The 16075-nt window shown below is 38.9% G+C and overlaps 1 protein-coding gene across 5 annotated transcripts in view; it reads left to right on the forward strand.

The window, feature by feature from the left end:
• USP44 (ubiquitin specific peptidase 44) overlaps positions 1 to 16075 on the forward strand; it is a 35382-nt gene that overhangs the window by 15598 nt on the left and 3709 nt on the right. For 4 of the 5 annotated variants that reach the window (XM_037513846.2, XM_037513845.2, XM_037513843.1 and 1 more), the window contains exons 2-4: positions 8014 to 9508; positions 12882 to 13077; positions 15063 to 15171. In XM_037513846.2, coding sequence (XP_037369743.1) covers positions 8084 to 9508; positions 12882 to 13077; positions 15063 to 15171 — 1730 coding nt within the window. In that variant the 5' untranslated portion in view covers positions 8014 to 8083. Of the gene's footprint in view, positions 1 to 5274; positions 5291 to 8013; positions 9509 to 12881; positions 13078 to 15062; positions 15172 to 16075 lie in introns of those variants that run through there. The other variant, XM_054696123.1, reaches the window with a different exon arrangement.

Here is a 16075-nt window from a genome sequence, read left to right on the forward strand (position 1 = left end):
ATTAGACCCCGCCTCAATATATGATAAATAACTAAAATATAGACGGATTCTACAAATACTGGCTTTCTGGCAAATATTAAGATTATTGTAAGAGTGCTTTTGACTTTTCACAGCTCTTTCAGACAAAAAAAAATTTACTATAAAGAATTCATTTTAATGGAGTGTTACATATCAAGGGAAGAAATGAATTTTCTAAGCATCCAAGAATGTTTTTGTTTGGCCAGTGGTGAAAGTGTTAGGGGGAAAAGGGGGTTGCTCTATAAAAAAAGTACTAGAATGATAGAATCTAGGCATTTTGCACGTGGTATTTGAACTCAGTATATTAGCCCCATCGTAGAACACTCAGTCTTTTTGTGAATGTTTTCCTCATTGTTACGAAGTTAACTGGTGGTATAGGAGTATAGCAGTATGACTCTCAGGATAAATATTTTGCCGATGAATGAAATACTTGTAAGTAGTGATGGATGAGTAAACCAAGTAATGAGGAGGCAGAGCTTGATTTTGAGTAACTTTTCTTAGAAAATCAACTAGATCCAACCTCTCTGTGCTTCAAGAGAGAATGTTAGACATGAAGCAAGCCCAGAAGAAAATGGTATCCTTTTTTGTTTCAAGCGAGGTCAGGGTAGTTGCAGATTCTATATCTTTTAGAGGAAGAAAGAATAGCCAGGGCCTTTCTAGGGATATAAAGGAAAGGGAATACATCATGATTGACAAGGAGAGCTGCCAAAGCACAAAACAAGCATAATAGCATACCTAAGAGGGAGGTGGGGGAGTTTGAGAGCCCATTGTGTTCATTTATTCAATAATTTGTTCTTTCAAAAATATTGAACCCCTTTTTTATGTGTACCAGGCAATATGCTTGACCCTTGACATTTTACAGACAGCTCTTGAGAGGACAGGGTACTATGGTGGTTCCCTGAAAAGAATGGAAAATTGAAAACGGTTCCTAAGGAATGGGTAGGGTTTGCCCTAATTACTTAATGGATGAAGTTATTTTCATTCTTAGCCAAATGCGTGTAAAGATTGTCATGGTTAGTAATTCCTGAGGCCTGTTTCCAATTGGGATTGCCATTTCCTCCTATCTTTTATTATGGAAAATAGCAAATCATCCTGCTTCTAAAAGCCCCTGTAGGATCAGTCTAGGTTATTTGGTACTATGAAAAGAAAAATAAGTTTTGTAATAAAAATTGCCTTTGTTAAAATAAAGATCCAACATATGCCTACTCTTTAATAACCATCCTTCTGGGAGTCTCAGGAGGATTTTCTTTAATGGGATAAAGATCTTTACTGTGACACAATTTTATTGAAATGATTATTCTACTTTATGCCCAGTGGCATTTATGTTCTTGAATAGAAGTAATTGAATATATATAAATACATGAAATATTTCCTATAAAACATTCATATCCCAGTTATGAAAAGTTTTAAAAATCAAACTTATTCACCATCATATATAAAATCATTTTAACAAAAGCTGTCTGGAAAGTGGCTAGTTGATGAGTGGAGAAAAGTATAAATTGCTCCACAAACTTGAAGGCTCTAATGTGCCTTGCCAAGCAGTTTAGATTTATCTTGTGGTCTTTTAAGACTTTTTTTTTAAGATTTATTTTATTAATGCATACAAGAACCAGGGTACAGGCCAGATGCGCAGGAGGGTGAGAAGATTCACCAGAGACAGAGCAGGGAACAGAACAGACAGAGTGATGAAATACAGTGCTGAGGGGAGCAGCAGGCAAGGCAAGAGAGCCATGTGGATATCTCCCCACCATCATCAAACCCGTGCTCTAGAGGCTGTGGACAGCTTCATAGTGCTGCACTCAACCACCTGTGCCACGAGGGAGGCCCATTTAAGACTTTTAAATAATCTTTTAATAATTGTAAAATTGCCTATAAGACTCATAAGGGATTATATCAAATGTACATGTTATTATGTGATGACTATTTGACCAATTATGAAGAGAAAAGCTTAATAGAGCATAATGATGTTATTTTAGTATCAATTCAGATATTTACATGTAGATTGCTTTAATTTTACTTACGAATGTATATTAGCCATTCCCTCATTCTTTGTCACCTTTCTAAATCATAATTTGGCTATATTTTGTGTGTTTTACATGTTTACTTCCAGATTTTCATAAAAATTTTTTATTATTTTTAATTGCGGTAACATAGGCTTACAACACTATATGATTCAGAGGAATAGGTTCATACCTCCTCAGATGCATGTTACATTTTTTAAAGCATACCATCTGAAAACTGTGCTGCTACTTGACTAATTAAAAAATCAATATAGGGGCCTCCCCGGTGGCGCAGCGGTTGAGCGCTGGGTTGAGAAGCTGCCCGCAGCCTCTGAGGCGCCGGTTTGATCCCCGGCTGCTCCCCGACCACCGGAGGAGGGTCCCACATGGTGTGCAGACCTCTCCTGCCGCCCGCTGCTCCCCTCAGCAGTGTACTTCGGTCCTTCTGCCTGCTCTGCTGCTCCCCGCTCTGACTCTGGTGAATTCTCTCACCCTCCTGCGCTTCTGACTGTACCCAGTGCATGTATAAACAAAACAAATAAATAAATAAATAAATAAAACATGCCTTTATTTAAAAAAAAATCAATATAGATTACACTCATAATTGATCTTTGGTACCTCACCTCCTGTAGGAACTTCCAAAGCTTGTGACTATAATGTACCTTTCCAGGTGTCTTGTTAAGAAACTAAGTTGGAAACGGGATGATTAGCTGAAAAAATTGTTGAAAATAATAAAAATTTACAACAGAATGTTAATTTTTGGTGTAAAGATTAGCTTCCCTCTAATTTTCAGTGATTGTTACAGTTCTTAGTAATTCTTAGAGTTGGAGCACCAATCTTTATTTATAAATGGGTTACTATGATCTAAAAATTTTTTTAAAGATTTATTCATTCATTCATACAAGAACCAGGGTATGGGCCAGATGCATGGGAGGGTGAGAGGACTCACCAGAGACAGAGTGGGGAACAGAACAAGCAGACTGATGAAATATACTGCTGAGGGGAGCAGCAGGCGAGACAGGAGAGGTCTGCAGCGCCATGTGGGACCCTCCCCAGCCGGCTGGGATAGAACCAGTGCTGCAGAGGCTGCGGACAGCTTCACAGTGCGGTGCTCAACGGCCTGTGCCACCAGGGGAGGCCCTGATCTAAAATTTTAAAGAACCCAATTAGGGTTGGAGAAGTATGTCTGAGTTTGCTTTTTTTTTTTTTTTAAGATTTATTTATTTGTGCATACAAGAGCTGGGGTGTAGGCCAGAGAGGTGCAGGGGTAGAGGGGGTTGAGAAGATTTACCCGAGACAGAATGGAGAGCAGAACAAGCAGATCTACTGAAATACACTGCTGAGGGGAGCAGCGGGTGAGAGGACTGCTGCACCATCTGGGTTATCTCCCTGACCAGGGAAAAGATGGGAGGGAGGAATCAAAAAATTACCTTAAAATATCTGGATTTGGTATATAAATGATACATAGTGTCTTTAACAAGACAATATTGGGGAAGTCATTCTGTGAAGGCAAGCTACTCAGGTAAAATTGTGCTTAAAGTGTGCCTGAGACTGGGTCCAAAAAGTTAGGGCTCAGGATAAAGTCTTGATAGCCAACTTCTAGAGCTGATCATTGAGTCTCTTCTGGTGGGATGAACTGAGAATGAGAAGTAGCTTAAGAGGCGTTAAATAAAATAGATCAGAATGTTATTGCTACATGCTTAAAATATGGATTGTATGTTGCAAGGTATAATTTGAGTAAGTGAACATTAATTTTAGAGATTACTTACTAGGTGATAAGTATAAGCATTTTTTAAATTAATAAACTTTTATTCTTAGACTTTTTTTAAAAATGCATAGAAGAACTGGCGTGTTGGCCAGAAGTGTGGGGGGTCAGAGGATTCACCAGAGACAGAGTGGGAGCAGAACAGGCAGATCTGTTGAAATACACTGCTAAGGGGAGCTTCAGTTGAGACAGGAGAGGTCTGCTATTGCCATGTGGGTCACCTCCCTGGCAGGGGATTGAACTCGCTGCAGTAGCTATGGATTGCTTCATAGTGCTGATGCTTAACCCCTTGCACCACCAGGGAGGCCCAAGCATAAGCAATTTTAATAGCTTGGATGTTTTTCTTTGAAAAAATAAAAATTTTGTTGTCCAGAATCTGTGAAGAAGGACAATAGGAAGCCTTCAGAATATTGATGGATCATCTTTCTTTAAAATAAAGAATAGCATACTTCATTTTGTAAAATTTCCATATACCAATTTTTTAATATAATTTTTGAGTTAACATAAGATGCTTCGTTTTTTAAAATCCACTTCATAGCTATTAATTGGAATTTCCAGTGTGAAATAACTATATTAGAAAATTAGAGTATAAATTACTTTAATCTATATAGAGTTCTAAGTTTATATATAGGCCGACTCAAAATATCTCGACTATTTGTATGGTTTTATTACATACAGATACAGGTTATATTTTATCAGAATCTGTGTGAAGGAATGCAAAAATACTTTATCTCTCTTTTAAATGACTATGTTGCCAGAAATAACTTACCCGATCTGCTGAAGCCAGAGTTAATACATAGCTTCTCAGCAGTGGATTAGCAAATGAAAAGAAGTGCTTTGAACCCAGTAGAGGAAAATAGGAAGTGTCAGGAATATACTCCCACCCCCCTTTCTTTTCCACCAAGCTATTAGATCTTTGTGTGATGACACCCCTTTGGGGGTACCCTAGTAACTGCGACTGAGCTTTATCTTCAGGCTGCAGAGCAAACTGGGGGTGCTGGTGGCAAAGGTTTGTCCAGCTCCTGTCTCACCCTGCCTTTCCCTTAGTCGTCCACCCCCTACTGGTTTCTTTCATAAGTAGAGAGGTCAGGGGACCGACCCCCTGCTCTAAAATATTAATCTCATGGTCTGTCATTCTACCATTCTGGTTTCCCTTTTTGGATTTTTAAAAAGATTTTATCTTTGAGAGATCCCCTTTTAAAATGCTAATACCCTGGGAGAGGTCAGACCTCGTTTCTCAGCTAATATTTTAGTTATCAGTTAGCACCTTAGTTGGACTTACTATGCATTTAGCTAAGAAGTAACGCTTAACTAAAAGTGTTTATACTAAGAGGAACCTAGCGTTTATTATAGTATTAGTAGTAACATTATTAGTTTGATTATTGGCAGCTGGAGATGTACTGAGGGTGATATTATTAAGTGCCAGGAATTGTGCTAAGTGCTTTACAAATAAATTTCGAATTTCCTCAACAACCCTGGTGGCATGATGACCACTGCTATTTTACAGGTAAGAAAACTTGAGGTATGTGGAGCATAAATAATGTATCTAGATCACACAATAACTGCAGACAAGTGCTAAACTAAGGCATTTGCATTCCGGAGTGTGCTTTCACCAAATGCCATGAAACCCCCCCTATTATAGCGCCTCTCAGAGTGATGGCATTTGATCATCATTTCACACTTTGCACCATTTTGCATCAAATGGAGAACCCTGCTGTTCAATTATAGGCTACTTCCTGTTGAAGGTCAAGGACCTTTCTATCATCTAAGTAGATATCTTTTTTTTAGTAACAACTGGAATGAAATAGGCACATTGCTTGTAACCAAGGAAATGTATTTACCGATTAGAAAAGGGAGTAAACATGCCATTGTAACTTAGCACATAGCACTATCTTTCCCATTTAAAACTTATTTATTTTACAAGTGACATACCCATTACTTTTGTATTTTTGAAAATTATAATATGGATTGATAAAAGGAAAGTAAGATTATTTGCATTCCCTGTACCCAGAGATAGCCCCAGAATAAATTCTTTCCATATTTATATTCTCTCTAGGTTTTCTCTGATGTCATCTTTCTTGACTATTGTGCAAGGTGTGACTGATACCACCTCTTTAAAATTTGAGAATTGGGCCTCCCTGGTGGCGCAAGGGGTTAAGACGCAATCTGTGAAGCTCTCCTATGAAGCTGTCCACAGCCAGTGCAGCACGAGTTCCATCCCTGGCCAGGGAGAACTCACATAGCAAGGCAGACTTCTCCTGTCTCACCCACTGTTCCCCTCAGCAGTGTATTTCAGTAGATCTGCCTGTTTTGCCCCCCACTCTGTCTCTGGTGAATCCTCTCACCCCCCACACCTCTGGCCTGTACCCCAGTTCTTGTATGCATAAATAAATAAATCTTTAAAGTAAAATAAAATTTGAGAATGAAATTATTTTCTGTGAATGTAAATTAATGGCATTTTCTATTTTTCTGTACAAGAAGTTGAATAATTATTGTCTATGACATGCCAGAAACAAATATTTAACTGAATTGCCTCTTTGTTCTTTATATGACCCTTTTAAAATAAAAAATACACAGGAGAACCCCAGATTCTTCTCTTTTTTAAAAAAGATTTATTTATTTACTTATGTATACAAGAACTGGGGTACAGGCCAGAGATGGAGGGGGTAAGAGGATTCACCAGAGACAGAGTAGGGAACAGAATAGACAGAGTGACTGAAATACACTGCTGAGGGGATCAGCAGGCAAGACAGGAGAGGTCTGCTGTGCCTTGTGGTAGCTCGCTGGCGGGCTGGGTATTGAACTTGTGTTGCAGAGGCAGGGGATAATAGCTTCATAGTGCTGTGCTTAACCCCTTGCGCCACCAGGGAGGCCTTCTTAATCTCCTCACCATAAGAGGCCCTCTTAATCTCAGTTCTTCCAACCAACACTTTATTAAACATAGATTTACCTCTGTCCCCATCATTAAGCATAGATTTACCTCTGTCCTCATCTTTGCTTCAACACTGCTATAGCTTTAATTTCCTTATAATATCTGGAGTAGTAGAAAGTTTTGATCACCCATCCTCAACCTGCCATTCAAATCCCTCCATAACATACTGCATATCTTCCACAATTCACTGAAGTTGGGATGATCTGTGTTACAAATGAAGTTTATTTTTTTTAGTTTTTTTTTTAAAGATTTATTTATACAAGAACCAGGTACAGGCCAGATACGCGGGAGGGTGAGAGGATTCACCAGAGACAGGGCCGGGAACAGAACAGGCAGACTGACAGAATACACTGCTGAGGGGAGCAGTGGGCAAGACAAGGAGAGGTCTGCTCGCCATGTGGGTTGCTCCGAGGCCTGCGGGGATGGAACCGGCACTGCAGAGGCTGCGGACAGCTTCACAGTGCTATGTTCAACCACCTGCGCCACCAGGGAGGCCCACAAATGAAGTTTAGAGAAATTAAAATATTTGCTCATGTCAGACACAAGGCAGTATTTAAATGTGTTTTTCTGCTTCAAAATCTGTGCTTTTATTTTTTTTTAAGATTTATTTATACATACAAGGCTGGAGGTGCAGGCCAGAGGTGTGGGGGTGGTGAGAGGATTCGCCAGAGACAGAGTGGGGAACATAACAGGCAGATCGACTGACATACACTGCTGAGGGGAGCAGTGGGAAAGAAAAGAGAAGTCTGCTGCACCATATGTGGGTTATCTCCCTGGCCAGGGATCAAATTCATAGTTCTGAGACTTAACCCCTTGTGCCAACAGGGAGGCCCTTCAAAATCTGTGCTTTTAACTATGATTTTGCTTTAGTAACTTTACATGAAGGCTCTTGGAATGCAGATACTGAGATATATTTTGGTCTTTCCAGCCCCAATTTTTAAGAAAAAGTATAGTTTTAAAACTCTTCTCAGACGAGTGAATTGTATACTCATCCCCTGAAAAGTGGTCACTACCCAGTCTCCACCACTAGATGGTAGTAGAAAATTAAAAACAAACTTTTTAAAAAGACTCTTCCCCCAACCCCCCCATCAGAGAAAGTAAGGTGAAATGTGTATATTCTTTCAAAGCAAGGTGAAATTAGAGAAGTCTAGAACAAGGGAACTGTGTTGTAACAGGCAGCCCACAAATTGGAAGAAGAGGTAGCAAATTTATAAAATTCTTCTGGGAAAAATATCCTATTTTTAAAAGAAAAATATTGGTTTCTTTTTCATTGTATTAAAAATTGATATTCTGCTTAGTTTTCAGATGCTTCAAGTGTCATGAACAGAGAGTTGTTTGGATTATGTGCACCTCAGATAGACTAAATAAATGATAACAATGGATAAATGCAAACACATTGGGCAGTTGCAGCTTGCTCAAGATCATTCCATCCTGAACCCAGAGAAGTGGCATTGTGTAGACTGCCATACGACTGAGTCGATCTGGGCTTGCCTGAGCTGTTCCCATGTTGCCTGTGGAAGGTACATTGAAGAGCATGCACTCAAGCACTTTCAAGAAAGCAGTCATCCTGTTGCCTTTGAGGTGAATGAGATGTATGTTTTTTGTTACCTTTGTGATGATTATGTTCTTAATGATAATGCAACTGAAGAGCTGAAGTTACTACGAAACACATTAAGTGCAATCAAAACTCAAAATTATCACTGTACCCCTCGTCGTGGAAGAGTTTTAAGGTCTGTGGGTATGAATGATGATCCTTATTTCTTACACAATGGCACCCAATCTCTGCTTCAAAATGAAGATCAAATGCATACTGCTCTTTGGCACAGAAGGAGGATACTGATGGGTAAAATCTTCCGAACTTGGTTTGAACAATCACCAATTGGAAGAAAAAGGCTAGAGGAACAATTTCAGGAAAAAATAGCAAAAAGAGAAGTGAAGAAAAGACACCAAGAATTAGAGAATCAAGTAAAAGCAGAGTTGGAAAGGACGCCTCCAAGAAAGAGTTTACGTTTGCAAGGTCCTGTGCAGTCCGCTACTATAGAAATAGTTCCTGTTCACACACCACTACAAACCCCAGCATCACCAGCAAAAGATAAAATAGTGTCTACCTCAGAAGACGTCAGATTTAAAAAAGCCAGTGATTCTTCAGTTCAACGAAGGCCAATAGTAACTCCTGGTGTAACTGGATTGAGAAATCTGGGAAATACTTGCTATATGAATTCTGTCCTTCAAGTGTTGAGTCATTTACTTATTTTTCGACAATGTTTTTTAAAACTAGACCTGAACCGATGGTTAGCTGTGACAGCCAGTGATAAGACAAGATCATCTTATAAGCATCCACCCATCACAGATACAGTGCATCAAATGAGTGAGTGCCAAGAAAAAGATACAGGCTCTGTTCACTCCAGACACCCCAGTTTTTCATCAGGACTAAGTGGTGGGGCTTCAACGAGCAGAAAAATGGAACTTATTCAACCAAGGGAACCAAGTTCACAGTACATTTCTCTCTGTCATGAATTGCACATTTTGTTCCAAGTCATGTGGTCCGGAAAGTGGGCCTTAGTCTCCCCATTCGCTATGCTACACTCAGTATGGAGACTAATTCCTGCTTTTCGTGGTTACGGACAACAAGATGCTCAGGAATTTCTTTGTGAACTTTTGGATAAAATACAAGATGAACTAGAGACAACTGGTACCAGATTACCAGCTCTTATTCCCACTTCTCAGCGGAAACTTATCAAACAGGTTCTGAATGTTGTGAATAACATTTTCCATGGGCAACTTCTCAGTCAGGTATGGATTTTTAAAAAAAAATTATTTTCATTTTGGCTTATTAAAGTGAAGTCATCCCAGAAGTGCAAATTCTTCATATATCCAGTGTGTTAGCACGAGTACCATTTTCTCCTCAAAGTAAGATAGCTTTTATAAATGTCTTTAGAAAATGAGTGACTTACTCTTCTTTGCTTCATGAATCTTTTGAAGTAGTCGTGTATTTTTTTGTGGAGAGAAGGGATCAGGAAACATAGCTTCTTAGTTTATTTTTTTTTTTAATTTTATTTTTATATTCCCCATACAATTGCAACCCCCTTATTTTGGCCCCTACCCCTCCTTTTCCCGCCCCCCGCCCAGCTTATTTTTTTTAAAGATTTATTACGCATACAAGAACTGGGATATAGGCCAGAGGAGTGGTGGGTAAGAGGATTCACCAGAGACAGAGTGGGGAACAGAACAGGCAGATCGACCAAAATACACTGCTGAGGGGAGCAGCAGGTGAGTCGGGAGAGGTCTGCTGTGCCATGTGGGTAGCTCCCTGGCCAGGGATCGAACTCATGTTGCAGGGGCTGTGGATAGCTACATAGGTTGCCTCTTAACCCCTTGTGCCACCAGGGAGGGAACAAGGAGGATTTAATCCCTGAGGGAACAGATTTGAAGATGCTGCTATACTTGGAATGCGTTGGTGCACAGAGTAATTTAAGGAGTAGGCATAGAGAACTTCCTATTAAACTAAGTAAGTGTAGTCTGAAAAATTTTCACAAGTAGGAAGGAAAATTTTGAGGAAAGTAATTGTGATTTTTATCTAGAATAATACTAAACAGTTTTTTTTTAATATAGCTGTGATATTTCAAACATAATTTTTCATAGGGAAACTGTATTTTCCAGAAAATTTTAAGGAAATCACATGTTTCAGAAGTATAAATATTCTACATCGTGCCAACGAGCAAATGAGTTAATGCTTCATATTTTGCATGTGATTTTATTGTTCCTGTCATTTCTTATGCAAAAACTTAAGATACACTCTAATAAATAAAGGTAACATAAAGTTCTAGAAAATCTATACAATACAATAAATCTATGCAGAAGAAAAGAAAAATCCTCACCAAATACCATAACCCCACGACCCACATATAAAAACTTAGCATTTTGGTATTTTTCCTTCCAGTCCTTTTTTTTCTATATATTTATACATATTTCCCCCCTAATTATGTCATCCCCCTTGTTATGTGATCCCCCCAATCACCATCCTTTTTTTTTTTTTTTTTTCATTTTTTTACTTAATAACATAAGGATTTTTTCAGTCATTAAAAATATTTGATTGGGCCTCCCCGGTGGCACAGCAGTTGAGCGCTGGATTGCGAAGCTGCCCACAGCCTCCGCAGCACCGGTTCGATCCCCGGCCACCGGGCGAGGGTCCCACATGACGCACAGATCTCTCCTGCTGCCCGCTGCTCCCCTCAGCAGTGTACTTCATCAATCTGCCTGTTATGTTCCCTGCTCTGGCTCTGGTGAATCCTCTCACCCTCCCACACTTCTGACTGTACCCAGAGCTTTGTATAAATAAATAAATAAATCTTTAAAATATATATATATATATTTGATTATTGTCTTGCCAACATTTCAATGGTCATCCTAAGTATGTAATTTTACCATTTTCCCTATTGCTGATTTGTAAACCATTTTCAATTTTTCCATTAAAATGTCACGTTTGGGCCTCCCTGGTGGCGCAAGGGGTGTTTTCGGTCAGTCAGCTTGTTCTGCTCCCCACTCTGTCTCTGATGAGTCCTCTCACCCTCCACACCTCTGACCTATACCCCAGGTCTTGTATGCATAGAAGAATGAATCTTTAAAAAAAATAAAAATGAAAAATAAAATGTCACATTCAAGTAGTAACATTTTTTTCTAATAATTTCCTTTAGAGTTGTAGAATTACTTTGTCAAAGAATAGGACTTTTGATACATGATAACAAATTTCTTTTCTGAAATTAACCATTTTATATTGTGAACACTGTGAGAGTGGGTGCTTGTTTTTTCATTTATTAATGAATTTTGATATTATTGGAAATCCTTGTGCCAGCTTTTTGCTCTCTTGTCTTTCAACATGTAAAAATGTCTAAGGAAACTGGTTTTCTCAGTAGTTTTAGATGGTTGGTTGCTGGGCTCACTTTTTTCCCCTTAATTCAAGAAACTGTTCTTTAAAAACATCAGACCCTGGCCCTACTGAGTCCCCAGAGTAAACACCCAAAGTATTGTCTTTGTGTCCATTTTTTATATATAAATTTTATATTAGAACTGGTTTCTTTATTTTTTTTTATTTTTTAAAGGATTTATTTTATTTATTTATGCATACAAGAGCTGGGCTGTAAGCCAGAGGTGGGGGGGGTGGGGAGGTGAGAGGATTCACCTGAGACAGAGTAAGGAGCAGAACAGGCAGATTGACTGAAATACACTCCTGAGGGGAGCAGCGGGTGACACTGGAGAGGTCTCCTGTGCCATGCGGGTAGCTCCCTGGCCAGGGATTGAACTACAGTTCAATCTATCAAGCTACAGTGGCTCTGATAGCTTAATAGTGCTGAGACACAACCCCTTGTGCTACCCCTTGTGCCACCAGGGAGGCCCCTCGTTTATTTTCTGCCTGTTTCAGGAATGTAGCCTATATGAAAAGGCTTGCTGATATTTCCTATCATGTGTGGATTATTAGTCCTGAAGAGTCTGTCTTCAATTATGTGCTGTTTGTTGACATTAAATCCTGCTGATTATTTCCCTGAAGTCACTTGTCCCTTTCCAGTTACTGTATTTCCTATGTACATTGTTAGAACTGCCCCATACCCTTTGATTCCTATATTTTGTAAGGATTTTAATGTAGCGATCGTTGGACTAAGTGGGAATATGACATTACATTTATTTATTGTCTTAAAATTAGCAGTAGGCAAGGTTATAAAATCTGTTTAGTGAAAATTTGCTTCTAAGAAGTTTGTAGGGATTTGGGGAGAAAATTAGTGGAACATGAATGGAAAGGGTGGAGAACCTCAAGTCTAATAACCTAAACATATTAAATTAAATGCCTTTAAGTGCACATCATACATGTATATACATAACACACACTATATATAAATGAGTGCACAGTAGTTTTTTACTTAAATTCAGATTTGACTAATGCCCTTTGAGTTTTCTGAATGTATGGCTACCAGTGCATAAAGTGTTTTAATAAGTCTTTTGGAAAGAAAAAGTTAAAAAATAAAAAATTCCTGGAAAAATAAAGCCAATTACTCAGAATTCTGATGGTGCATTTTCAGAAGGAAAGCTAACTTATTGGTGATAACTTCTAGTGAGAGGTGTAAATGTTTGACATTAGGATTATAATCTGAAAAACAAATATGTTTATTTGCAGGTTACATGTCTTGCATGTGACAACAAATCAAATACCATAGAACCTTTCTGGGACTTGTCACTGGAATTTCCAGAAAGATATCAATGCAGTGGAAAAGATAATGCTTCCCAGCCATGTCTGGTTACTGAAATGTTGGCCAAATTCACAGAAACTGAAGCTTTAGAAGGAAAAATCTACGTATGTGACCAGTGTAACTGTGAGTAGACACTGTATATTCACTTTGCTTTCTAAGATTAGCAAAGAGAAACACAAATGAGAGGAATCGTTATGAAAATAAACTTTTTTAATGAAATAAAGCTTTTTTAGCTCATCAAAAGAAACCAGACTAGACATATATACTGTATAATTGGCATCTGTGAACTATACGTTTGTTCTGCCTTATTAATGACATTAAAAATTTTTTTTGATTCCCATAGCCAACTGCAGAGAGAAAAGATTCATAAAATAAATTTAACATGTAAGGCAAAATAAAGTAGCAAAGGGGAACATTCTGCAAAAGAAAAGTATGTCATTTAGTACTAAATAAAATGTTTGCTTTTAAGTTTTTACTACATACCAGAACACTGATATATCTGCTTATACATCTGTATGTAATAGAGAAAATAATATATAGCTGGACTGCTGCTGTGGAGAATGGCTTTATAAAAACACTTATTAAAAATAGGCACTATCTCCTATGTTAGTCGGTGGTTGCTATGGATAGAGGTAAGAGAGTTTCAGGGTGTGCTCATTCATGTACTTAATGGAGGAAACAAACAATATCTACTGCAATAAGCACTCTAATAGAGGAGAACAAGAACCTAACAAGAGTGGGGGCGGGCAGTGAACTCAGCATTTCAATTAAAGAAAAGCATCGTCCAGGAAAATGTTGTCCATCGATGTATATATGGCATGTTAGTATTTATACTACATATTTTTAGACATTCTCCTTAATTTGCATGTCTGAAAAAATGATTCTAGGTAACTTCGAAGGTAATTAAATTTCTAAGGTAATTAAAAAAAGAAAAAAAAAACTGGATGTACCAGCTATAAAATATCAATTGATGGTTTTCTAGAACAACTTATACTAATGTGGTTTTCCGAGTGCTGTCTTAACATGAACTCTGCTGTAAGGATATATTGTATAAGGTGCTAGAAAAAAATTAACCTTTATCAAATTTGCATAGTGAAGTATTTTTCCCCTTAGACATAAATGTGAATGGTCTAGGTTCTTTCATCACTAAATCTGGGTGATAAAAAAAAAATACTGAGTGATTGTACAACATGGTTTTGAAACAAGTTTATGTGTGTCTACTGGGTTTAGCAAATAAAGCCCTAAAAAACTGCTTTAATATATATAAGCTAAATGTTTAAAGTTACAAGTCAGGGGTTGACATCCCATGACATATTCCAGAAGACAATCCAGAGGTAGGTCAAGGACGCTCAGCAGCAGGATCTCAGGGCTGTAGAACTAGAGGAAAGCCTTCCAGGAACAAGAGAAGATGGCTAGAGGATGGCCTGATGGTAGATTGATTCTACTTCCTCTGTGAGAAGCAGCTGCTACTGTTGCTGGTCTGGAGCTGGTATAGAAGTTAAAGTACAGCTTCTGCCCAACCAGAGCAAACATGGGTAGTGATGCCTCAGCCAGAAGCTGCAGGGCACAATTCACAGATGTTACCTCCTGCTTCTCTCGAGGTCCCATAAAATGAATCCTAAGTTTCACTTATTTAAGATCTGGTGCTAGAATAGTAAAAGCAAAATACTGAGGGAGACCTCAGATGCAGTTAGTAAAGGTCTGTGGCTCCCCAGGAAGTAGGGGGAAAAGTTCTGGTCAGTAAGGGCCCATGCCCTCTCAGAGCCTGATTAGCCTTAATATATGAACTATGAAACTTTTTTTAGTTAAGAATGTGGGAAGCGTATACTTAAGTATGTCTTTGGAGAAATTTAATTAGTATAGCCATATCTGGTTTTAAATATTGCCAACACTGTATCATTCTATTGCCTTATTCTCAGGATTATGTTAAATCATATACTTGTCTACATGTCTACTATCTTTTCTAGCTCACAAGGTGTTTTTTTATATAGGTTTCTTCAGAGCAAGGCCATGTTAACTGATGATATATGTCTAAATGATTTTAATGGTGTACTCAGTTTTTCCTTGTATCCTTAAATTTTATTCTCATTCTGTCTTTGATATCATAGCAAAGCGTAGAAGGTTTTCCTCAAAACCAGTTATACTCACAGAAGCCCAAAAACAGCTGATGATATGCCACCTACCTCAAGTTCTCAGACTACATCTCAAACGATTCAGGTTAGTAGTAGCAGTATTGCCAGTTGCCTGCCAAATGTTCACTCCTAACCTTGTGCTCACAATGCTTCAAAACTTTAATATATGCAATTAATTAGATTCCAATACTATATATTTGCATACAAGAACTGGGGTACAGGCCAGAGGTATGGGGGAGGTGAGAAGATTCACCAGAGTGGGGAGCAGAACAGGTGGATTGACTGAAATACACTGCTGAGGGAACCAGTGGGTGAGTCAGGAGAGGTCTGCTGTACCATATGGGTTGCTCCCTGGCTGGCTGGCTGGGATCAAACTCGTGCTGCAGTGGCTGCGGACAGCTTCATAAGTTGCATTTTAACCCCTTGTGCCACCAGGGAGGCCCCAGTGGAGCTACTTTTAATTAGGATGGTCAGGAACTTTCTAAAGGGCTAACATGTGAACTGAGACTTGAAGAATACAAAGTTCGCTGTGCCATCAGAGAGGCTTTAGGCACATGTAAGCATTGGTTAATACCCTCCAAATCTCTGATAAATCACTTTATCAGGTTTGCAATACTTAGTACTTCTGGTTCTCCATTTTTTCTGTACATGCCTAGTTAATATTCTCCAAAGAATATAGAACAGGGCCTCCCTGGTGGTGCAGCGGGTTGAGTGCAGCACTGTGGAGCTGTCCGCAGTCTCTGCAGTGTGGGTTCAATTCCCAGCCGGCCAGGGAGATACCCACATGGCGCAGCAGACCTCTCCTGTCTCACCCGCTGCTCCCCTCGGCAGTGCTTTTGGTCTGTCTGCCTGTTCTGCTGCCCGCTTTGTCTCTGGTGAATCCTCTCACTCTCCTGTTCCTCTGGCCTGTACCCCAGCTCTTGTATAAATAAATAAATCGAAAAAAAAAATAGGGAGCAATAGCTTGCATTAAGAAGCAAACACAAGAT

The sequence above is a fragment of the Talpa occidentalis genome, unplaced genomic scaffold (assembly GCF_014898055.3).
Source record: "Talpa occidentalis isolate TD23 unplaced genomic scaffold, MPIMG_talOcc4v2.1 talOcc4.16, whole genome shotgun sequence".
Classification (NCBI taxonomy): Eukaryota; Metazoa; Chordata; class Mammalia; order Eulipotyphla; family Talpidae; genus Talpa; species Talpa occidentalis.